Source organism: Pteropus alecto, unplaced genomic scaffold (assembly GCF_000325575.1).
Source record: "Pteropus alecto unplaced genomic scaffold, ASM32557v1 scaffold79, whole genome shotgun sequence".
Taxonomy (NCBI): domain Eukaryota; kingdom Metazoa; phylum Chordata; class Mammalia; order Chiroptera; family Pteropodidae; genus Pteropus; species Pteropus alecto.
The window spans coordinates 20,022,038-20,042,631 of NW_006494612.1; the positions used below are offsets into that span (position 1 = coordinate 20,022,038).

A 20,594-nucleotide genomic window follows, 5' to 3' on the forward strand; every position below is an offset into this window, starting at 1 on the left:
GAATATCTATGATAAAGTTAAATTTATAAATTAGGCTCAGTAATAGATTAACAACAATAATAGTAAAATAGAACAATTAAAACAATAAAACAAGGGTTACTTGAACACAAGCACTGCAATACTGCGACACTAGATCTGATAACTGAGACAGCCATTAAGTCACTAAGGGGCAGGCAGCACAGACAGTGTGGATACACGGAACAGAAGGATAATTCACGTCCCAGGCTGGATGGAGTGGGATGGTGCATGATTTCATCATGTTACTCAGAACAGTGTGCAATTTAAAACTTATGAACTGTTTATTTCTGGAATGTTCCATTTAATATTTTTGGACAGCAGTTGAGTGAGAGTAACTAAAACCACGGAAAGCAAAACCGTGAATAAGGCATGGCGGGGCGGGGTGGCTTCTGTATAAGGAAATGTTTACCAAAGCAGTGCCTCTATCAATAATAAGCAAGTTAAAACGACTACAAAATTCAAAACAAAAACAAAGATTGCACAAAAGGCATATTCAATAGGACATTATTCACTGAATAAATTCTATCTTTGTGGTTACTGCCAATCATCCTGGACAGTTTACAACAAAGATATCCCTTTTTTTCTTTAATGATGTATACTTGAAAGATGCATAATATAATCTCAAAACTTCATTTTTCTAACACAAAGATCAGAAAATTTAACTTTCATCCTTTACCAAACATTTTCATCACTTGGTAAAAACAAAAAATCCCTTCCAGAAAGCAAAAAATTTTGACTTAGAAATGCATTTAAATACATGAAATCTCATGAAAAAGAAAGACAAATATTATCATTTGGCTTTAAAATGTTTGGAAGTTGGCAACCCCACCTCTGTTTCAGTACTCTTTGGTCAATTAGTCCAAGAGCAAGGTTTCCAGCTGCAGAGAAAGATGCAGTGTGCTCCCCATGGATGGCTGGATTGGAGGTCTGCTCATTCCTGTCACCAAGAAGGAAGAGGTGGGTTAGGGGCTGCTCCGCAGGAGCCACAACCTTTGCCCTCAGGGCGGTTCTAAGGGTAGGAGTCAGTTTATAGAAAACATATGATCTGTGTCTTCTTCTAAGATCCACATTAGAGTCACGTCTAAGAGAACTTAAGGAAGGACCCTCTGGGGTCATCTCATGCAGTGGTTCATAAATGGCAGGAGGCAGACTGATCACAGTTCACAATGCTATTTTCACTGATCAGTCATATTTCTAAATGGTATTGAGATAATTCCTTCCTTTATGAAATGACAGTGATAATAGACTATACCTTTATTGGTTAACAGTCTGATGGACAAACGATCCAAAAGAGATACCTTCTCCACTTCCTGCCTTTTATCTGTGAAATCTCATCGTATGAGCACCATATTCCACTGACTCTCTTGTTTTCTGAGTGATGCTGCTGAAGCCCAGAAGGCTTCACCACCACAAGCCACAAAGTAGCAGTGCCAGGAGTTGACCTCGGTTTTTCAGCTTCCTGTTCAGTGATTTTTCTATCAGGTTCAACAAAAACAACCAAAAAGCAACTGCAAATACTTCTACCAATTACATATTCCTATCGTTTGCCTAAGTTTGAATAGGATACTAAATATCCCATTCAAATGTGGCGTACAAATTCTTTTTAAAATAACATACCAGGCAACCATTAGTCATTCAATGAAATATGCATTCAAGTTGAAATCCATCTGCAATCTTTGGTCTAGAATGCCATTGTAGACTCTTTAGGAGTCTTAAGCATCATTTATTCTACCTGCTTTGTTTTACAGTTGGAATTAAGAAAAGTCAAGTGACTCTCCAAGGTTAGATGGGTAGCTAATATCAGAATAGGGGTTTGAAATCAAGTGTTTTGATACCTAGCTTCAGGGTTCTTTCTACTATACCATGTTCCCTATTTTTAATTAAGCACTTAATTAAATAGCATATTCTCATCTTTCTTTCTATTATCACAAATTCCACTTGACAATATATTTGTCCAGTGACAATATATTTGACAATCAGCCAATATAACCAATAAGTCCACATGCAATTATGGTTTTGCACCAGAATAATTTAACCTGAATACAAAACAACACAATCCCAGCTACTTACTGGGTAGAGTGAAAAACCCTCACTGATAAATCCCTGGACAACCAGTGTTCCCAGTCTTGGCTACATTTGAAAATGGCTTTCTTAACTAGATTCACAAAGCTTTTTTAACACAAGGCTGTTTTGGTCTGGGAGAAGGAGAAGAGATTTTCTCAAAGATTGTGAAACTCCTAGCATCAGTGTGAATTAACATGGAGTTAGGTACTGTATTATTTTTTACAACCTACAGATGAAGCTGTAGGAATGTCAACATTTAACAGAATCAATCCAACTCAGTGGTAGAACCAGGAATGAAGCCCAGATTTCCTGGCAGTCCAGCTAGTTCTCATTTACTATGAGAACATTATAAACTGATTTGCAGTGGAAACAAGGCCGGCTGTTTTCTTCCAAGCTGTGCTTAAGGCCATATCAAGATTCCACTTAACTGAAGAGAACTTCCAAAAGTCCAGCTCATCCAAGAATGCTGGGAAATTACTTTGAGCTCTATTTGAGGTTCACACTCTCTTTGCTGGAAAGGACTAAAAGCATACAATGGAAACTTCATCAAAAGTCACATTTGAAGAGTGTGCTTTTATATAGATATGTCAAAACAACAAGAGAGATTTTTCAAATAAATCAGATGGTAGACTCTTCAGACCAACCATGGACCATCCCTTCAAGTTTACCTATTCCCCTCAATGTCCCAAATATCCAAATATTCTAGAAATCAAATTACTTAAGTCGGGTCTCTCTAATATTGTATTGCTTACCAGAGAATAAGATAGAAATATATATTATTATAGATGTAATCTGAAAAAAGAAAGTAAACACATAGATTTCATCAAACATCACAATTTTATTTTTAAAATTAATGAATAATTAATCTGCAGCAATTATTTAACCTTAGAAATCTTGCAAAAAGATTTCTAAGCAATACTATGGGAAAACCAAATCAGAATGTCTGAAATGATCCTGGAACTTAGATTTATAAAGTGAATATTTTAATTCCATAATTTCTGTTATCATTCCTTTCATTGCAAAAGTCAGTGATTTAAAAAACAAACAAACAAACAAACAAAAAACAAGTAAAAACATCCCTAAACCTCAAAGCCACCACAAATTTTTCTACATAATTTCTGCGGGATGCTATCATAGCATTCAGCCTTCCAGGAATACTCTTGAGAAATTAGAAAACCCATTGTATCAAGAGTCTTTAGCAAATTATATTGTGAAGGCCTCTAGCAAATTATATTGTGAAGGCTTTGAGAGGAGAATATAAATTAGTTACTATAAGGAATCCTTGGCAAATAAACACATACATAAATAAATAAATACTTTAGGGAAAAGCAAAGGAGCAGCAAAAATGGCTTCCCCAAACCCTGATTTTAAGACCTAAGCTGCAGGAGTCCATACCTACTCATATTGTTTGTATATTTCAACTGCTTATTACAGATGTTTCTAGATTGGAGTTCCTGGTTTACAGACTCCTCTAACAATTGGAGTTGGTGTTTAAAAAGTGGTGCATTAAAAAATGTATCTTGATTCATAAAACTTTGCAAGAAGTGTCCTTTATGCAGATGTTAGAAATACTGTACACACGATCTCGCTGGAAATTGTCAGTTTTCAAAGAGGCTTAAACCCCGGTCTCATCCTATAGCCCTCATCGGAAAAGCACAGGATCAAAAATAAGGCATTCATGAACAGACTTACTCCTGGGCTGCTGCTGCCTGCATGAGCAGGGCTCTTTCTCTAGGGCTTCCAGGAGGCTGCAGTTCTTGACTCTTCTGCTTATATTTTTTAATTAAATCCATCAGAACAGCCTGGTGCCCAATTTTTTTTACCAGTTGCTGAACCATCCGATCATTAAGTGCTAGAAGAGCGGCTCCACTTACTTCTTCCTCTGGGAAAAAGAAAAAAAAAGTCTCTACATGCCTGCTTGGTAAAGCACTGTAAAAGACAGCACACTCTGAGCAAGAAAATATTATTTCTGGTGTTAAAAAGATCATCTAAACGTGTCCTCTCATGTTATAAAATTATCTGTATTTCTGACAAAGATAGAACACTGACGTTGCATAATTCCAAATCGATATCTGCTCCTAAGAAAGAACTAGAACATAGAGTCACAATAAAATCTTATTACTTCCACATTATTGCCTCCCCACTTCCAATCCTTTCTTACTGGCATGTTTTTATAAGGAAAAAAATCTTGGGAGATCATTATTAGTAATATCTCCCAGGCAATATTCAATACTTGTAAATCTAGCACTGCACAAAACACATGTGGCATTATTTAAAGACAAAATTAGTATCAAATGATATCAAATAAGTATTTTAAGTAACTATTAAGACTTTATTTTGAGTTCTTTTCAGAATATATTCTCTCATGGATGCTAGGCCAAATGCAAACTCTGCCACAGTCAGTCAAGAAATGAAAGTTCCCCATTGAAGCAATTCCACATCCACACTCACATGCATTAGGCAACAAAAGCGATTACCAATAACAAAGGACACTCAATAGCTAGGCTGCTCAATTAACATTATTTAAAAGTGTAAACAACTCACCTTGAAACCTATGAACTAGCTCTCCTAAATTTTTCTCCACCAACCAACTGCAGACCTGATCAACTGACCAAGCTTCCATTGCTGTATCCTGTAAATGAATACACCTGTAGAATAAAAGGTCTGAGAAGGATTCTTCCGTTTTTCTTTCAGATTGTTGTTTTATTTTATTTTATTTATTTACTTTTATCAATCAGCTCTCTAATTTCAGCACCTTACTTTGGCAGACTCAAGACTCTCAATACTAAGCTTCTTTAAAATGACTATTTTCTGAATACACATCTAAAAGTTGCTAATAAAACGAATATTCTTTTTAAAAATGAGACTGATTTGAACTGTTTCCTAGTCTCATTTCTCAAATTTCTTCACCTTTTCCTACTTTTTTTTCCACAGGCATCCCATAGCTTTACTAACAGACAGCCAGAGACGTACAGTGGTACCCAATCCTGTACCATTAACACCCAGGTTTGTTCACAAAGAAAAGAAAGGTGTGAAATTCACCACTACTGGGCTCATCAGGAAGTGGTTGACATTTACAAAAGGGGCGGGCAGGGAAGGAAGGGAGGAAGGATCAGATAAAAGTCTGACTGAGATACTTAGTAAACCAAGACAGGTTAACCCCTTGCTGCTTCCCAGCTTGAAGAGAAAGCTTGTAGCTGCTTTTGATTGCTTTGGGTTAGCAAGAGGAGAAAGTAGCAAAACAATTTCTCAGGAGAACCGAGAATGTTCTTTTCTTTCCTTTCAACAATCTTCTTAAATATTCCATTCAGTTCTAGAACTTTATTGAATACCATTATGATTGGTAAGATAACTGGGAAAAATTAGCTCATTGATTGAAACCTTTTTTTTTTTAAGTTTTAGTTGTGCAGATTCCCAATTATGGGAAAATAACTATGTTAACAGTCGTTAAGTGAAAGAAGTGCATACGGAGTTTAGATTATTCTTTAAATATTCAGTTAATGTTGAATGCCACTATTTTTCTAAAACCACTTAGAAAATTTAAAAACAAGTATACCAATTTCAATAATTTTATCTGTTTTTCTGAGGCAGCGAATGCCTGTCCTTTTTAAAAATGATTTAATCCAAAATAATTTCAATGGGCTGGAAAGAAACTGAAGAAAAACTTAAAACATTTTAATCTTTTAACATTACTTTTGATTTTATCTTTCAATCTAAATGTAGATTTACCTGTAGAGTAAGACACTGACTCTTCCATAAAGACAGAGGGAAAACTGCTCTTAGCGAAATAGAATCATAAGAAAAGGTAAAAATATTTATTAGATCTTGTATTTAAGTTTTATCACCAGACGTTCTCGAAATAAATATGGTATTTTTCATTTCTGCGTATTTGAGTAAGTTATAATTTCCAATATAGAGTGGTGGGAAGGGAAACATTTACCTTTCAAACTTGACAATCTGAAATGATAACAGCCTTCAAAAATCATTTCCTAGAAAACAAGTGCACTTCAAAGTAATAAGCCACATTCTCATAAGTATTCACAAACACCAAGTTGCAAAACTGAAAACAAGGGTTAAACACAAAAGAACGCCTTTCTGAATTACAGCAGTGGGTTTAATTTGCTAAGACAACAGTAGCCACAGAACTCCTCCCCTAGGCTAAGCAGTAAGAGCAGGGTGTGAAAAGTCATTATTTGCGAGACTCTGGTGTAAATTAAAAATCACACCTTCCCGTCACACTTCTGGCTTCCTTGTGAAGAGTAGGACTTAGGGAAAAAAAAAAAAAAAAAGCAGAAAAGAAAGAAAGAAAGAAAGAAAAACAATTCTCTAAACTCCAAGATTAAAAGGCATGCAGAGCAGAAGATACTGCTTTGTAGACATCAAAGAATAAAAAGAAATTTGAAAATAAAATAAGTATTTGGAAACCTTCTCATATATTTTAATTCCCAGATTTTTACCTAATTCTACTTTTGGGAAAAACACAGCAGTTATCAAATTATAACCTCATACAAAAACAATAAGATTTTTAAAAAATACTATAGTTTTTGTTCATTTGTTTTTCTAAATATTTAAGAAAATGAAATAATATCACTGCCTAAAGTAACATCTTTAAGTAGCCACCTTAAAACTTCCTCTCACATAAAGACTAGATATACTATTTATAATTGTATATATAAGCAAATAAAAGATATGTCAAATGAGAAAAGACACATCTAACAGCTTTACTACATATCCAGAAGTTACAGAAACATCTGAAAAGATTTTAAAATGTGAAGACAAGTACCATCATTAAATATTTTAAGACAGAATAATACAAAAAGAATAAAAATAATAAAGACATCATATTTGATTACTCCAACCAGTCTCATTATTTAATTAAATTATACTTTAATTTTAAAAAAAAGTTTGTATTAAATACTAATTAAAGCCAGAAAGGGCTAAGACTTTAGCTAAAGCAACCTAAAATGTGGGAAACTTTTATTTAATAAATTTGTTAAAACTCCAAAGGAAGATAATAGTACAAACTGCTGTGAGTGTGGTTTATAATCTTCAAGAACAATATAGCATATAACGACATCAACTACAAATAAGCAAATATGAAAACATTTGTCACTTCCCTTTCTGTTTGCCTTTTTGTTTTTATTTTCTCAGAGTCCCAAAGCTAAGGCAACAAAAGATTTTTAAAAGCTATGATGGTGGCAAATGCCTTCTCCTGGGAAAGGACATCTCCCACCCTAGCTGTACTTGAGGGAACAAGCCATTTAGCAAAAATTCGGTCTCATTGATGAAAAGGGGACAAAAAAATTTAGATATAAAAATAGGGATGTGACTGTCACATTAACCACCGTCCAGGCAATCCTGTTTGGTAGCGACCTTGCTAGGACATAAAGCAAGGACATCATTGTATTCGAGTAAAGCCAAACATCTCACCCACTTTGGGCCATTGTTCATTCCAGCCATCACCAGACCAGGAGGAATGAAAACTGGAACAGTCAACTAGATATCTTGCTTATCTTAGTCATTGAAATGGTTACTGCCTAGATAGCTCAGAGCTAGGTGAATGTGACACACCAAAGAAGTCAGAAGTCTTACGAAGAAGATAAGACACCGAAGATAAGACACCAACATAAGCAGAATGTAACATAAAGTCAATTACTATGAGTGCTGTAGAAAGCACTATGAGCTGAATTTTCCCATTATCCTGGAAATGAATGAATCTCGATTTGCAATGTGAATGAATGATACAGTTTAGATAGTGAAGGAGCCAGAGGAAGTGGGATTAATAGAATGAACTAAAAGTAAAAAGCCAGAAATAAACGAGTCAGGTTTGAGGACCTGAAAGTGGACCAAACTTTCTGGAACGGTGAACACACGGTAGAAAACGACAGCAGACGGTCAGAAAGATCACTGGCTAGCTTGGAATACCGGGTTCAGAGTTTATAGATATACTTCAGCTTGGGAAAGTCATTGAGCTGATTGTATAGTCCATACTTGAGAAGATTTTTATGCAGCTGTGCTAGATAACTTATAGGAAAGGGTGTTCTTTCTTGAAGTAAATTATGTATAAGAAGGAAAGTTAGCTTTTAGTAAAAGTTAATTTTACTAAACATTCATATATGTAGCAATTTTCCTTCACTTTAGAAAGATAGATATTCATATTAACCTTTCATAAATTATAGAAATAAAACATAATTTTTTTCATACATTATAGGCAAAAAGGGAGTGAGATCTACAAAGCTAGCTGATACCATGCAAATAAAACACATCAAAAGGATCTATCAGTTGCTTTAAGCTGGACCATATGAAACCGCCATTTTTGTACACATAAGAGTCTAAGATCAGTAATTTCTTATGGTTTAACTTATTGATTAAAATTTTGATTTTATGAGAACTACAAGTATTTCTTTGTTGGTTCCTTCTGTCCAGCAAAACTTATCAGAGATATCTGTAACTCACAAACATCCTTGAGAAATTTGAGGGCAAGGAGATGTGAAGAGTACGATAATAGTAGCTTAAATTTTTATATTTTCTATTTATCAAGAAACTAAACAGCAATTTACCTGAGAGGTTTAATTAAGTTAATGAATAAAAAATTGCAATCAACCAGAGTCCCAGGTCTCTTGGGACTTTTTTGAGTCACAAACACCCCGGACTTTTGGCCTTTGAGTCAAACTTATGGTTCAGCCTTGTTTCTGCCTAGTTAACTGTCAAAGCTTACAGGTCATCAGCATGGTCTACAACTCTCTGGATTCTTGCCAGAGATGGGAACGGTGAGCTGTGCTATTAACTTTTCCCAAAAGTGAATGTGTAATTGGAAGACTTGATAGTCTAAAGATGTCAGTTCTTTCAGAATTAATTTATAAATTCCAATTAATATTCAAATGGGTTGTATGTTTTTACTTACTCCGGTATCAGTGTTTATCTGGAAGGACAAACAGACAAAATAGGTCAAAGTATGTGGCAAAAGGATTTGCACTCCAAGATGTTCAAAAGTACTACAAAATTAGAATAAATATAAAAGCATGGTACTGGAGCAAAAGAGGACAGATCATTGAACAGAATAGAAACCTAGAAACAGAAATATACATACAGAAGTTTTAAAAATTGTTGATTCAAATAGGCGATGAGAAAAGGGAGACTATCTCATATCACCTATAAAATAAACTCTTTAGATGAGTTAAATAATTAAACATGAAAATTAAATAAAAAGAATTAAAATAATTTATAATAAGGTTGAAAATAAAAATAAAAGATGACCAGATTTGACTACAAAAAAATAAAAAATATGTATGTATACATATATAATATATAATTATAAGGAATAAAATAATTCCTTTAAGTTATTAAAAAGATAACTATACCATTAGAGAAAGAGAAAAGGGCAATTCATGAACAAAATTTTAAATAATTAGATATCTAAAAATGTAAAACATTCTTTGTAATAAAATTGATTAAATATCATTTTGTAGTCTACTGGAAAAGATAAAACTTTTTAAATGATTAGCAAGAGTGCTAATATTCTCTTACACATTGCTAAAGAAGGTACAAATTATTCTGTTATATTTTTGATCTTTTATAGATGAAAAACCTGAAGTTTACAAAAGTAATTCACGTAAATTCTCATAGCTTGCAAAGGAAAGAGTAGTTCTGGGCCTCAATCTATTTAACTTTAAAGGATGCTGATATAAATCAAAAATCATCAAGATAGTCTTATACTTTGACTCCAAAATAACATTTCTAAGAATTTATCTTAAGGACATGAACAGAAATGAGCTCAAAGATGTGCTCTGTAGTAATAGTTAAAATAACAAAGAAATTGGACAGACTAGGTATCCAGCGATAGGAACTGACTACTGAATTATGGTAATTTATATTTAAAATGGAATATTATACAGTGATTAAAAATTACATTTAAAAAAATAACGATATAGAGAAACAATTATGAAATATAATTAAGTGGAAATACGTTTAAAACCCTATGATTCAATATTGTAGATAGGATAAAATGCAAACAGAACTAAATATATAAGTAGGATAAAGACTGAGAAAACATACACTGAAAGATAAAAGTAGATTTCTCAGTTTGGTGGAATTTTCTAATTTGTGACTCTCAAAATTTTCTCAATGGAAAAACTTCACTTTTATTTTCAGGAAAGTTAGGATTTTAAAGATAAAAAGTAAAAAGTGATATTTATGGATCCTTGCTGGAGAAGCTTTGGCCCATGGGTTGTATTTGAGAAAATTGAAAGAAAGAGCACTAGGCTAGATCTGGCTCATGAAGGTGGTTTTGGTTACTTTACTTTGTTTTAAAAATAGGAGATTTTACCTACAAATCTGAAATCCCGTTTTCACTCAAAAAATCAGAAGTTCCTGGCAATGCTGTGTTTATATTTCTGAGCAACAACAGACTGAGTAGTGGCTGCTCCTTTGAAAGAAGTACAGGTCACTCTCTGAGATGCACTGCAGGGTATCAGGAGCAGACAGGAAGTTTGAAACAGACTGGATCCCAGATAGCTAACATCTGTCAACTCTTGAAGGAAGATGGTCTTAAGAAGAGCCATACATACCCATGTATGTATATGTGCACAATAATATACCTTTGAATATTCTTAATTCTCTATTAATTAACTTTTTTAAAACTCCTAGAAGAAATAATACCTACCACCTATCAGGACAAAAAAATACATTTGCCATAGCAACTTTAAGGCAGAGATTATAATATATATATTAGAATTTAGGCATTGGAATCCCAAATCAAGGACTCAAAGCTTTGTGTCTCAGAAAGCTCTGGTGTGTTGAGGCTTTCGTTTCCTGGTAACTACATCCTTGAAGTAAGATGTACAAACATTTATTGAGCACAGACCTTGGCTTAGTGTAGTTCTTGTTACATAGTGCAGGTGAGAATTGATTTTAGAGCTCTGAATGGAGGCAAGAATTTGTTATTAAAATATTACAGTTGTTAAACTGTTTCTTTGGAGGCATTCATCTGTGAGAGCACATGACAGTTGATTTCTGCATCCTCCTATAAGGCTTAGCTTGTAAGAGTCAAACTAGGCTCTCCTAATCTGTTATACTGAGTATTTGTCTGACTTTGTAGGCCCTTTCTAGAAGCAGAGAACACAGGGTAGTAGATCTTCTTACTGCAGTGTGACTCAAACCACAGATAGGATGTCTGGGGATGAAAAAGGCACTGGACTCTGTAGTTCTCCTACGAGACTGGTACGGTTGAGTGACAAATGCTCATACTTCTGTCAGACCTGGGTTTCTCTGAAGACAGACCAGTATGTTCAATTTTTTTTGTTTATACGAAGCTATTCTTTAAAAAAAAATTGTCCCCCAAGTGGTGCCAACTGGTAAGTTATAATCTAATGCTAAATATGAGTGTGTGTATTTGAATTTGGGGTGGGAGACGGGAAGAGTGAAGGAGGGAGGTAGAGGAAGAGAGAAAGAGAAAGAGAAAAAGGGGAGAAGGGAGAAGGGAATAAGAGTAGGGGAATTCCAGAAAGAATTGAGGTTGGATATCTTTCTCTTTACTCTGGTGGAACTGGGATTCAGAGCCTGATATTAAATTTGCTATACAATAATGAAAAATTGGTGTCTTACACTCCTGATTTATTAGACTGAGATTTATAAATAACATGCTGTCACTTTTTTAAAAAATTAAGTAATAAGTATTAAGAGAAACCTGATGTGGCAAAACATAAATTAGTTTCACCTCAGCATCATGTCATGCTTCTATTATGGCATTCGTCACATAGAAATAAAAATAATTATAAAGCTTATATAGCTGTATTTTTCACATTATATGTTCTTTGAGGATGAGGACTGTTTGTTATCCAACTTTGTAGTACTAACTGTTAGTGCTACAAACCAACATGTAGTAAGCCATCAATTAATATGAGTAAATGAACTGCTTAGTTCCCTATGAGTGAATGCATAGCTAGTAAACTTAGTAGCTAGTAGACTGCTTATAAAAATACTATCGAATGTTTTACAGTAAATTGTGACATTTCGTACCTAAGGTTTAAAGACCCTATGTTATTGTATCTTACTCATGTAGTATAAGTTGTAATGCAGAACAGTGTGGATTCGATTGCTAAAGAAAAGAAAACAGATTTATTTTCACCAAGTTCCCTGAAAACTTCCTAAGAACCTAAACGCTGAAGCTATTATTTTGATCCTGTCGGAAGAATGGTATTATATTGGAATTCCGAATTTAGAACATTTGTGTCACAATCTAAAGGACTTTCTGGCGGGAATGTTGAGCGGGCTAGTGCCAACCAGAAGCGGGGACGAAGAGACTGCTGTGCTGCTCCAGTCACTCTCAGGATGTGGCACCTGCTCTGCTCAAGGCAAGGGTGAGATTTTTTACCTCTGTGTGCACAATCCTGGGAAGACTCCTGTTTGGCTAGAGAATGGTTTCTCAACAAACATTTGTTGAATAAATCGAATAAAAAAACAAATTTCGTCATGGTTAAAGGAGTCCTATCGACATCATCTGATCAAAATAAAAATATATGGGTTGGGTGTTAAGACAATACCAAATATTTAAAACTGATCAAACAATTATATCCAAAAAGTTCTGATCAGATTAAATTGAAACTGGGAAAAGATCTTCAGTGCCTTGCTTCTCAATTCAGCCCTGTAGTTACATTCTGTCAAGACCATTATCAATAACTTAGGTAAGAAAATAAAGATTTCAAAGACCTTAAAATTTATGTGTATGCATATGCCATTTTTATTTATTTATGACTTTAAGGATAACATTATCCTTATAGGAAATGTGGAAAATATATGATATAAAGAAAAATATTTAAACCAAACAATGTATATGTTATAATATAGTTAAGACTATAGTACAAGTTATTTTTATTTTTACTTCTATTATTTCTCTTGATATCAAATGAATTTCCCCACATCATTTAAGTTTTTAAAGTATAATTTTTAATAAATGATATTTCAATTTGTGGAAATATAAATTATTTATCCCATCCCAAATATTTAGTGTTTATATTGATTTTAGTTTTGTATGTGTGTGTGTGTTATTAAAAATGACATCTTTGTTCAGAGATGGCTCATAGATAGTTCAAGAACTATTTCCTTAACTAATCAGGATTGCTCAGTCAAAGGTATAAACAATTATAACTTTTTTTTTTTTTTCTAAAATGTTTTCTGGAAGGGAAATCCCTAAAACTCTCCTACATACCAGCATAGACTAGAACTGAACAATAGAAATTTTATCGTTAATGGAAATGATTTATATCTGCATTGTCCAGTTCATTAGACTCTAGCCACATAGGGATATTAAACATTTGAAATGTAGTTAATGTGGCTGAGAAAATACATGTTTAATTTTATTTAATTTTAATTAATTTTAATTTAATTAGTTACAGTGGCTCCTGGCTACTGTATTGGACAACATAGGTAAATAGTTTCTGTGTCACTAAATCCTTAAGGAACTTGTCAGTGTCGACCCATAGCCTCTCAGGTGTAACCACTCAGTGTGGGACAGGCTTACTTTCACTGCCCAAAGACTTTCTTCAGGAACTAGAGCTCACGCTGCCCAGGGCAGGCTGGAAGTGGAACGGTCTTAACCATGGACTGATATGACATGGCGTATAAATACTTCTCTGGGATTGTGAAAGGCCATTATAGCCACCTCAGAGGCAAAAGTTCTGCTGACTTTAAGAGTTCCAAGCAGGATCAAGTTCAGTTACCTATAGTGGTGACAGGCTTGTTAATTTACCTTATATAGGTTCTCTTACCTTCCCTTTTCCATTTCTCCACTTCTCTCCTAGTGTTTCCTGTACCCAAGTTCTGTCCAGATCTACTTCTTGAGAAACCAAAACTAAGAATGATGCTACCAGTTCCAGGAATATGTCTACATGTTGGGATAATTGGAGACTCCATGTTCTGCCAGCATATAGTTTAAGAGTTCAAGTAATGGAGTCAGACAGCTGAAGTTTAATGTTAGCCTTTCCTTTTCTGATTGTATGACTTTGGGCAAATTATATAACCTAATACTCAGTGTCCTCTTCTGAAAAAGGAAGATAATAACTGTCTCCTCACAAGACTGTGATAGTGCATGAAAACAACTAGCTAGTGTTGGCACTTACCATTTATTGTTATTTTATTCATTGTGTTTTTAATAATGATGTGGAGTGCTCTTTGGCAAGTGAGCTAACTTGGTATATAAAAAACTGGGCTATCTTCCATGGTGCTTATCAGAAGAATTGGCCAGTGGAAAGATAAAGAGCATTTTGTAGGTGTGGCAGAAATCTTAGGTCATTTACTATGACATGAGCTGAGCTCATTGGGCTAAATTTCTGATAGGCAAAGATAGACATGACTGGAAGCTTAGGAAGAACAGTACAATGAGTTTGTCAGACCACACGTTCTGAGGGCATGGTCCTCCATAAGACTGATGTCACTTCAGAACCAGTTGCAAGTTTAGTGGTTCCCCAGGGCCAACTTCACTCTGACCAGCTAGCTGCAAAGTTGGAGGTTCCTGCAATCACTTCAGTTTCAATAATTCACTCAAAAGACTCAGAACTCACTCAAAGTGCTATATGTGTAACGACAGTTTTGTTCGTTTGTTTGTTTGTTTGTTTTAATAGCAAAGGGATACAAATTAATACAAGCCAAAAGAAGGGGCATGCAGAGCAAAGGCTGAGAGGGTTCCAAATGCAAAGCTTGTATCATCCACAGGACGTGGTCCCCTCCCAATATTGAACTGTGATAGTACTCAGAGTATTGCCAACCAGGGAAGTTCACTCAGTCTTTGGAGTCCAGGGTTTTATTGAGGGTTCATTATGTAGACATGCTTGATTGGGTCATAACAAAGATATTTCTATAACTTGGTAAAGTCCAAGGGTTTAGAAGTTATCTCCCAGGGGCAAACACCAGCCAAATCTTTTGTGATACTGACAGTAATTGGACTGACATGCAGCGAGTCCATGAGATCTATAATCACTGGAGAGACAGAGTATAATGTGTGGACCCAGTGCCCTCATTTTCCCTGATTATCCTAAAAACTTTTGGTTTTAAAGCCTAGAAAATGAATGAATGAATGAATGAATGAATGAATGAGTAAACTCTATCACAGCCATGGAACTCATCATAAACTTCCACAAATGATCTAAGTTTGCCATATTACATTTGAGCTGACCTGACCTAGACGCAGCACAGAGAAGACACGAGAACCTTCTTTACATTTCACAGTCCAACTTCCCTTGAAGTTCTCTGCATCCGAGGGAGAAAACAAAGTGAGGAAGAGTAGAGGCAGAGGACAAATAGAAGATTTTCTTTCCTCTGACTTCTTTCAAAGAAACAAACATCTGCAACCAAATTTCGTTTATTCATGTCCAGGATCAAACAAAGGTATTAGCTGAGTTAATGGGGGCAATGTGTCTTTATAGGTGTCTCAGGGATCACCTTTCCCATTTGGGGCTAGGCGCTATGTCAGCACACAAATTATTCTTAGTTTTGGCCTAGCATACAGATGGCTCAGACTGTTTAAGAGTTTTGATTTGCGCTTGAAAGCTGCTGGAAAAGAGAAGCTGCCCCAAAATGGACTTGTCGTCTTAAATAAAATCACTGATTATTAGACAACTTTAACTATCTGATTTGATTGTTAATGATCACTGATGCTTTAAATTTCAAACTCAGAATAGAAAGGATTTGATTTAATTTTCAGATTAAGGAAAGCTTCACACCATCCTCCCAGAAATCTAGTGATGTGAATAAAAAGAAAATGTGATCTTCATGGATTCTGAGCTGAATGGAAGAGTAAATGTCAAGTATCCGCTTGCGTTTCTATTCAACAGCGATTTTGTAGGAAGGAATCACTTTAAAAAGCAAGATTGGCTGAAAGATGACATTTGGCCTTTTGGCTATGCTGGTTTTTCTTTTTAAATCAAATCCTTAAGTAGAATCACTTTATTTCTATCACCGTGGAAGCTGACTTGCTGAATATAAGATGAATTTACTGCTTAAGGTATAAAAATCAAATTTATTTTAAAAATTAATTTGATGGAATATTACTCCCTAATATAAGCTAATTGTTTCTGCAGTTAACACCAAATTACTTTGTAAAAAGTGGGGTTTGTGGGTAATCTTTTCAGATGCTTCTACAGCATGAACACTACTCCATCGTTTATAAGGTCATCTAGGTTATTTGGAACCGAGTTTTGTTGTTCAATTATATTTAGATATAAATACAGTTATGTTCCCCAAAATACCTAAATTCTTAGACTATCTTTGGGAGAAAAGCTTTTCATTAAGGTTTGCAATTACATGAATTTTGAATCACTGCTGATCAGATAATGTTCCATGCTTACTTCCAAATCGTTAACAAAATTTGATGTAAAAGGGCTGACTTTTCTTTTGTTTTATTTTTTAGTAAATACAAAATGTATTTTAATATTTTAAAATTAGAAATATATTAACCTACTTAAAAAAATCAAAACAATTAAAAAATAAATATATAAAGAAATATTTTGTTCCTATTCCTGCCCCAATCTACCAAATTTCCCGTTCTTGCACGTAATCTTGTTTATTTAATTCTACTACTTGCTCATTTTTTCTATATGCAAATATAAGATAATGCAAAAATATATTCTTATGTTTCCTCATTCTGTTAGAAGTGGTACACCAAATATGTAGCTTTTTAAAATTAAAAATAAGGTTTGGAAATATTTCCTTATCAGAGCAAAGAACATCCTTACTCTTTTCCACAGCAGTACCATTGGTGGAATGATATGTGGATGTACCATTGCTTCATTAGCCAGCGTCTTATGACTCACATGGGTTGTCTCCAAACTTTTGCTCACAGAAAAAATGCTGCACTTTGCTATTTATTGTGAGTAAAGGAATCTGTTGAATGTATTTTCCAGAACATGACCAAAATTAAATGCATTTGTCATTTTGGTAGAAATTTTGGGGCAAATTGTCAAATTGCCCTTTATAAGGTTTGATCATTTTTTCATTCTTATTAGCAATGTGGGAGAGTGATTCCTCACCCCCACCCTTACTTGCTTTTATGTGCTGCTAAACTATGAGATTTTTGTCACTGTTGTGTAGTTAGCCGAGGTTTCATTTGTATTTCTCTGACATGTAAACTTAAGCGTTTCTTCATATGTTCGAATTCCATTCATGTTTATTTTTATGTGAAGTTCATATTTCTCTATTAGGTTGCTTAACTATTTTCTCCCAATATCAAAGAGGTTTAAAGCAAATTTATTGAAGTTTAACTGAGGTTTATTAAAGTTTAATTTATAAACTGCACATATTTTTAGGGTACAATGTGATGAATTTTCACACACACACACACAAACACACCCGTGAATATATATATAGTGACATACACTCATATATATATGAATATATAGAGATATAAGACCATCAGCATAATAAAAAAAATGAACATTTCCATCACCCTAAATTTTCATGTCTGTGATTACAATCAAATCTGCATAACAAACTTGACCTAACATGTAAGATTGTTGTCTTTGAATACACAGGAGACCACTACTTAGAGTTTACCCTACCACTGATTCTCTTGCCCTACGGATGGGAATGGTGGTCCAAGCCTTGTATTCATTCATTGCCATGTCAGGAAATAAAAGCACATTTTTCTTTGAACTGTAATCCTTACATATTTTTCTAAACAGTCTGAAATTTCAATGTTTTAAAAAGATATGGAGAAGTTATTACTCTTTAAATTACCATATTAAATTTCTACTTTGGCTTTAGTATGATAAATATAGGAACATCTATGTTTTTCTCTAATGAGTTAAGTAAGCTACTGATGGAAAAAGTATATATATTTATGCCTAGCAACAATGTATGTGATGTCATAAAATACAATTTTTGTGCAAGCTATATAACTTGTCTGCATGTAATTATATTGTTTTCTGGCAGAACTAAATCATACTGTGTCTAGTACTCTCATCATTCAACTCTAATATAGGGCTGTTATTTTTACAAGTGCTTTTTACAAACCAGTTCCAAGTGTTTATACTGAGTTTGAAAATAATAATTTGATTTCCCACTGAACTTGAACATTGTGGTGAATTTTAAATTTAATAGAGCTTTTTTTTAATGATGTGATTTTTCTCTTAAATTTTCATTTATCGATCTGCAATCCAGACCTTTAAGTATAAGGTCATTAGATTGAATACAAAAATACCAGTTGTAAAAAAATTAAAAGGAAGATTTTCTACCTGGACCATGTTGTAAGGTTTGAAAAACATATAGCTAAAGCTATATGCTTTTAGACCCCCAAACAGTAAGAAGACATTTGAAAGAAAATTAAGTCAGCTATTTCCTCAAAAATTAAAGGATAAAGTAATTACTTCTTATTTTTTGAAGACATTTGAAACACGAGTAAATACAATATTAGGTTAAAGTTCAAATTATGTAGTAGGATTAATTTTTTCAGTTTGTACTTAAGAATAATGATAACTGTAACAAAAATAACATCTATTGAGCAATTTCTAGGTTTCAGGAACTGTGCAAAATGAAATACAGGCATTATCTCACAGAATCATTGGCATGGTAGTCTTACTATTATATTTATTTTGTGGTTGAGATGCAGAAATGTAAACAAATTTAACAGCCAGTAAGTAAAGTTGCTGGCTTTCAAACCCATAACCTAAACAATTATTAAATTATGGAATTTTAATTATACTTTTAAAATGTTCAAAATAAGTGATTAGTTACATCTATTATAGATTTTCAAATGAATGATTTCATTTCTCCATATCTATATATACAAATTATTTATGAATTTTATTTAATCACAAAATATTTTCAACTAGTTTTAAAAGTCATGCTGCAGAACTTTCGATTAAATTATATATGTATATTAATCTCTGCTGCCTTTTGAAAACTCAGAAAATAACAGTAGATGAAGAAAAAGGTTTAAACTTAAGAGGTCAAAGAAAACAGAAAAATAAATGGCAGAGGAAAAATGATGCTCACAAATTTTGCAAGATGGAAATAGGCAGTGAATGACAAGCAACTCTGGGGAGGGGAGAAATCAGAATGGAAGTATCTGAAGTGCTGCTGTGTGAGGGCTAGGGGACAACAAGAAGTCAGCTGCCAAACACTGCAGAAGAGAGGAATGATAGAAACAAATTTCTCTTGGAAGGCTGAAATGTGGTATGAAGCTGATAAGAGTGGACTTGTTGGAAATCTATAAAGTAGAAGGTAGCTCTCGAGTACCTTGTCATCTTAAGCAAATTACAGCTAAGAAAAAAGTAAGAAAACGATTGACTTTAAAAGTTACCCAAAGTATTATGGCCAGTTTACATTATAAAATCAGTGCTTCTGGTTACTTGTCTGTTTTCCTGGATGAAAATATTGGTGGCGTATCATTTATATAATCAATAATTTTAGCCTGTTACTTTTTATGCATTTTTTAAGATTTGTGATTTTTTTTTTTGATGTAGACTATTTACTGTGGAAGACTTTTTCCTTTGTATCAGTTTGATATGGCCACAAACAAGAAATTGACTAAGAGAAGAGTCAGCCATTTGCATTTTATTGCAATCAATCAAATATTGCCATTTTATCCAGCCCTGCTAATAAGGAGAATCAAATAAACCCAAACTTAATTCAAAAAAATTATCATTCTTAATTTTACTATGGTTTTATTATGATTAATGACTAACTTGTACTGTTAAATAAAAAATAATCTATGTTGATTTAAAAAAAATATTTCTATCTCCAGCAATTTAGCAATAATCAGTTGGTTATGAACTATTAAAGACTAAAGATCAAGAGGTCAGGATTAAAAAAAAGAGGTCTGAGTCATGAGGGTAAAATAGAACAATGTATGCAAAATCTACTAATCTGTTTGACATGAAATCTTTCAATTAATGGTAATTTGTATTATTAGTATTCAAATTAGTTTTGACTACATATATTAGTTGCACATTCTAGGGTCTTCCTCTGCTCAGTGATACTTGCATAAATACTGTGTATGGCTCTCTCCTTCCTTGTTCTCATTCTGGTATCTCTAATGCTTCACAAAGAACTTAGTAAATTTAGTACTTGGTAAATTTTAGACTGATAAAATTCTTAACTGTTGCAAATTGCTTACTTTTACCTAAAGCTACAGCCCAATGACAATACAGAGGATAGAAGTGGTGCAGATATATTTTGATAAGGGTCAGACTTTTTTGCTGCTTTAAAAATGAGTTAGTAGCAAAGCAATAAATATAGCAGTTGTCATTATTGATTGCTGGACGCTTCACATACGTATGTATTTTACACTTCGCCCCAATCCTTCGAAGTAAGTGTTATCATCTTTATTGTGTAGACAAGGAAAGTGAGGTGCAGAGAGGTGAATAACTTACCCAACTTAAACAATTAATAAATGTCTGAATGAAGATTTGATTTTGATCCCATGAGGCACTGTTTCTAAAAATAAATGCAACACTAAAATCACTAATTCGGGTGATATTTCAGGTTAGTTTATTAGTTATGAGAATTAAAAGATTTAGTGT

General features: G+C 33.8%; 1 protein-coding gene across 1 annotated transcript in view; it reads right to left on the bottom strand.

Annotated features, from left to right (window-relative positions):
• SAMD3 (sterile alpha motif domain containing 3) overlaps positions 1-4,720 on the bottom strand; it is a 33,026-nt gene extending 28,306 nt beyond the window's left edge. The window contains exons 1-3 of the mRNA XM_006926164.1: positions 4,627-4,720; positions 3,773-3,964; positions 848-959 (exon numbers count right to left, since the gene is read on the bottom strand). Coding sequence (XP_006926226.1) covers positions 848-959; positions 3,773-3,964; positions 4,627-4,705 — 383 coding nt within the window. The 5' untranslated portion in view covers positions 4,706-4,720. The remainder of the gene's footprint in view (positions 1-847; positions 960-3,772; positions 3,965-4,626) is intronic.
• Between the last annotated feature and the right edge of the window lie 15,874 nt (positions 4,721-20,594).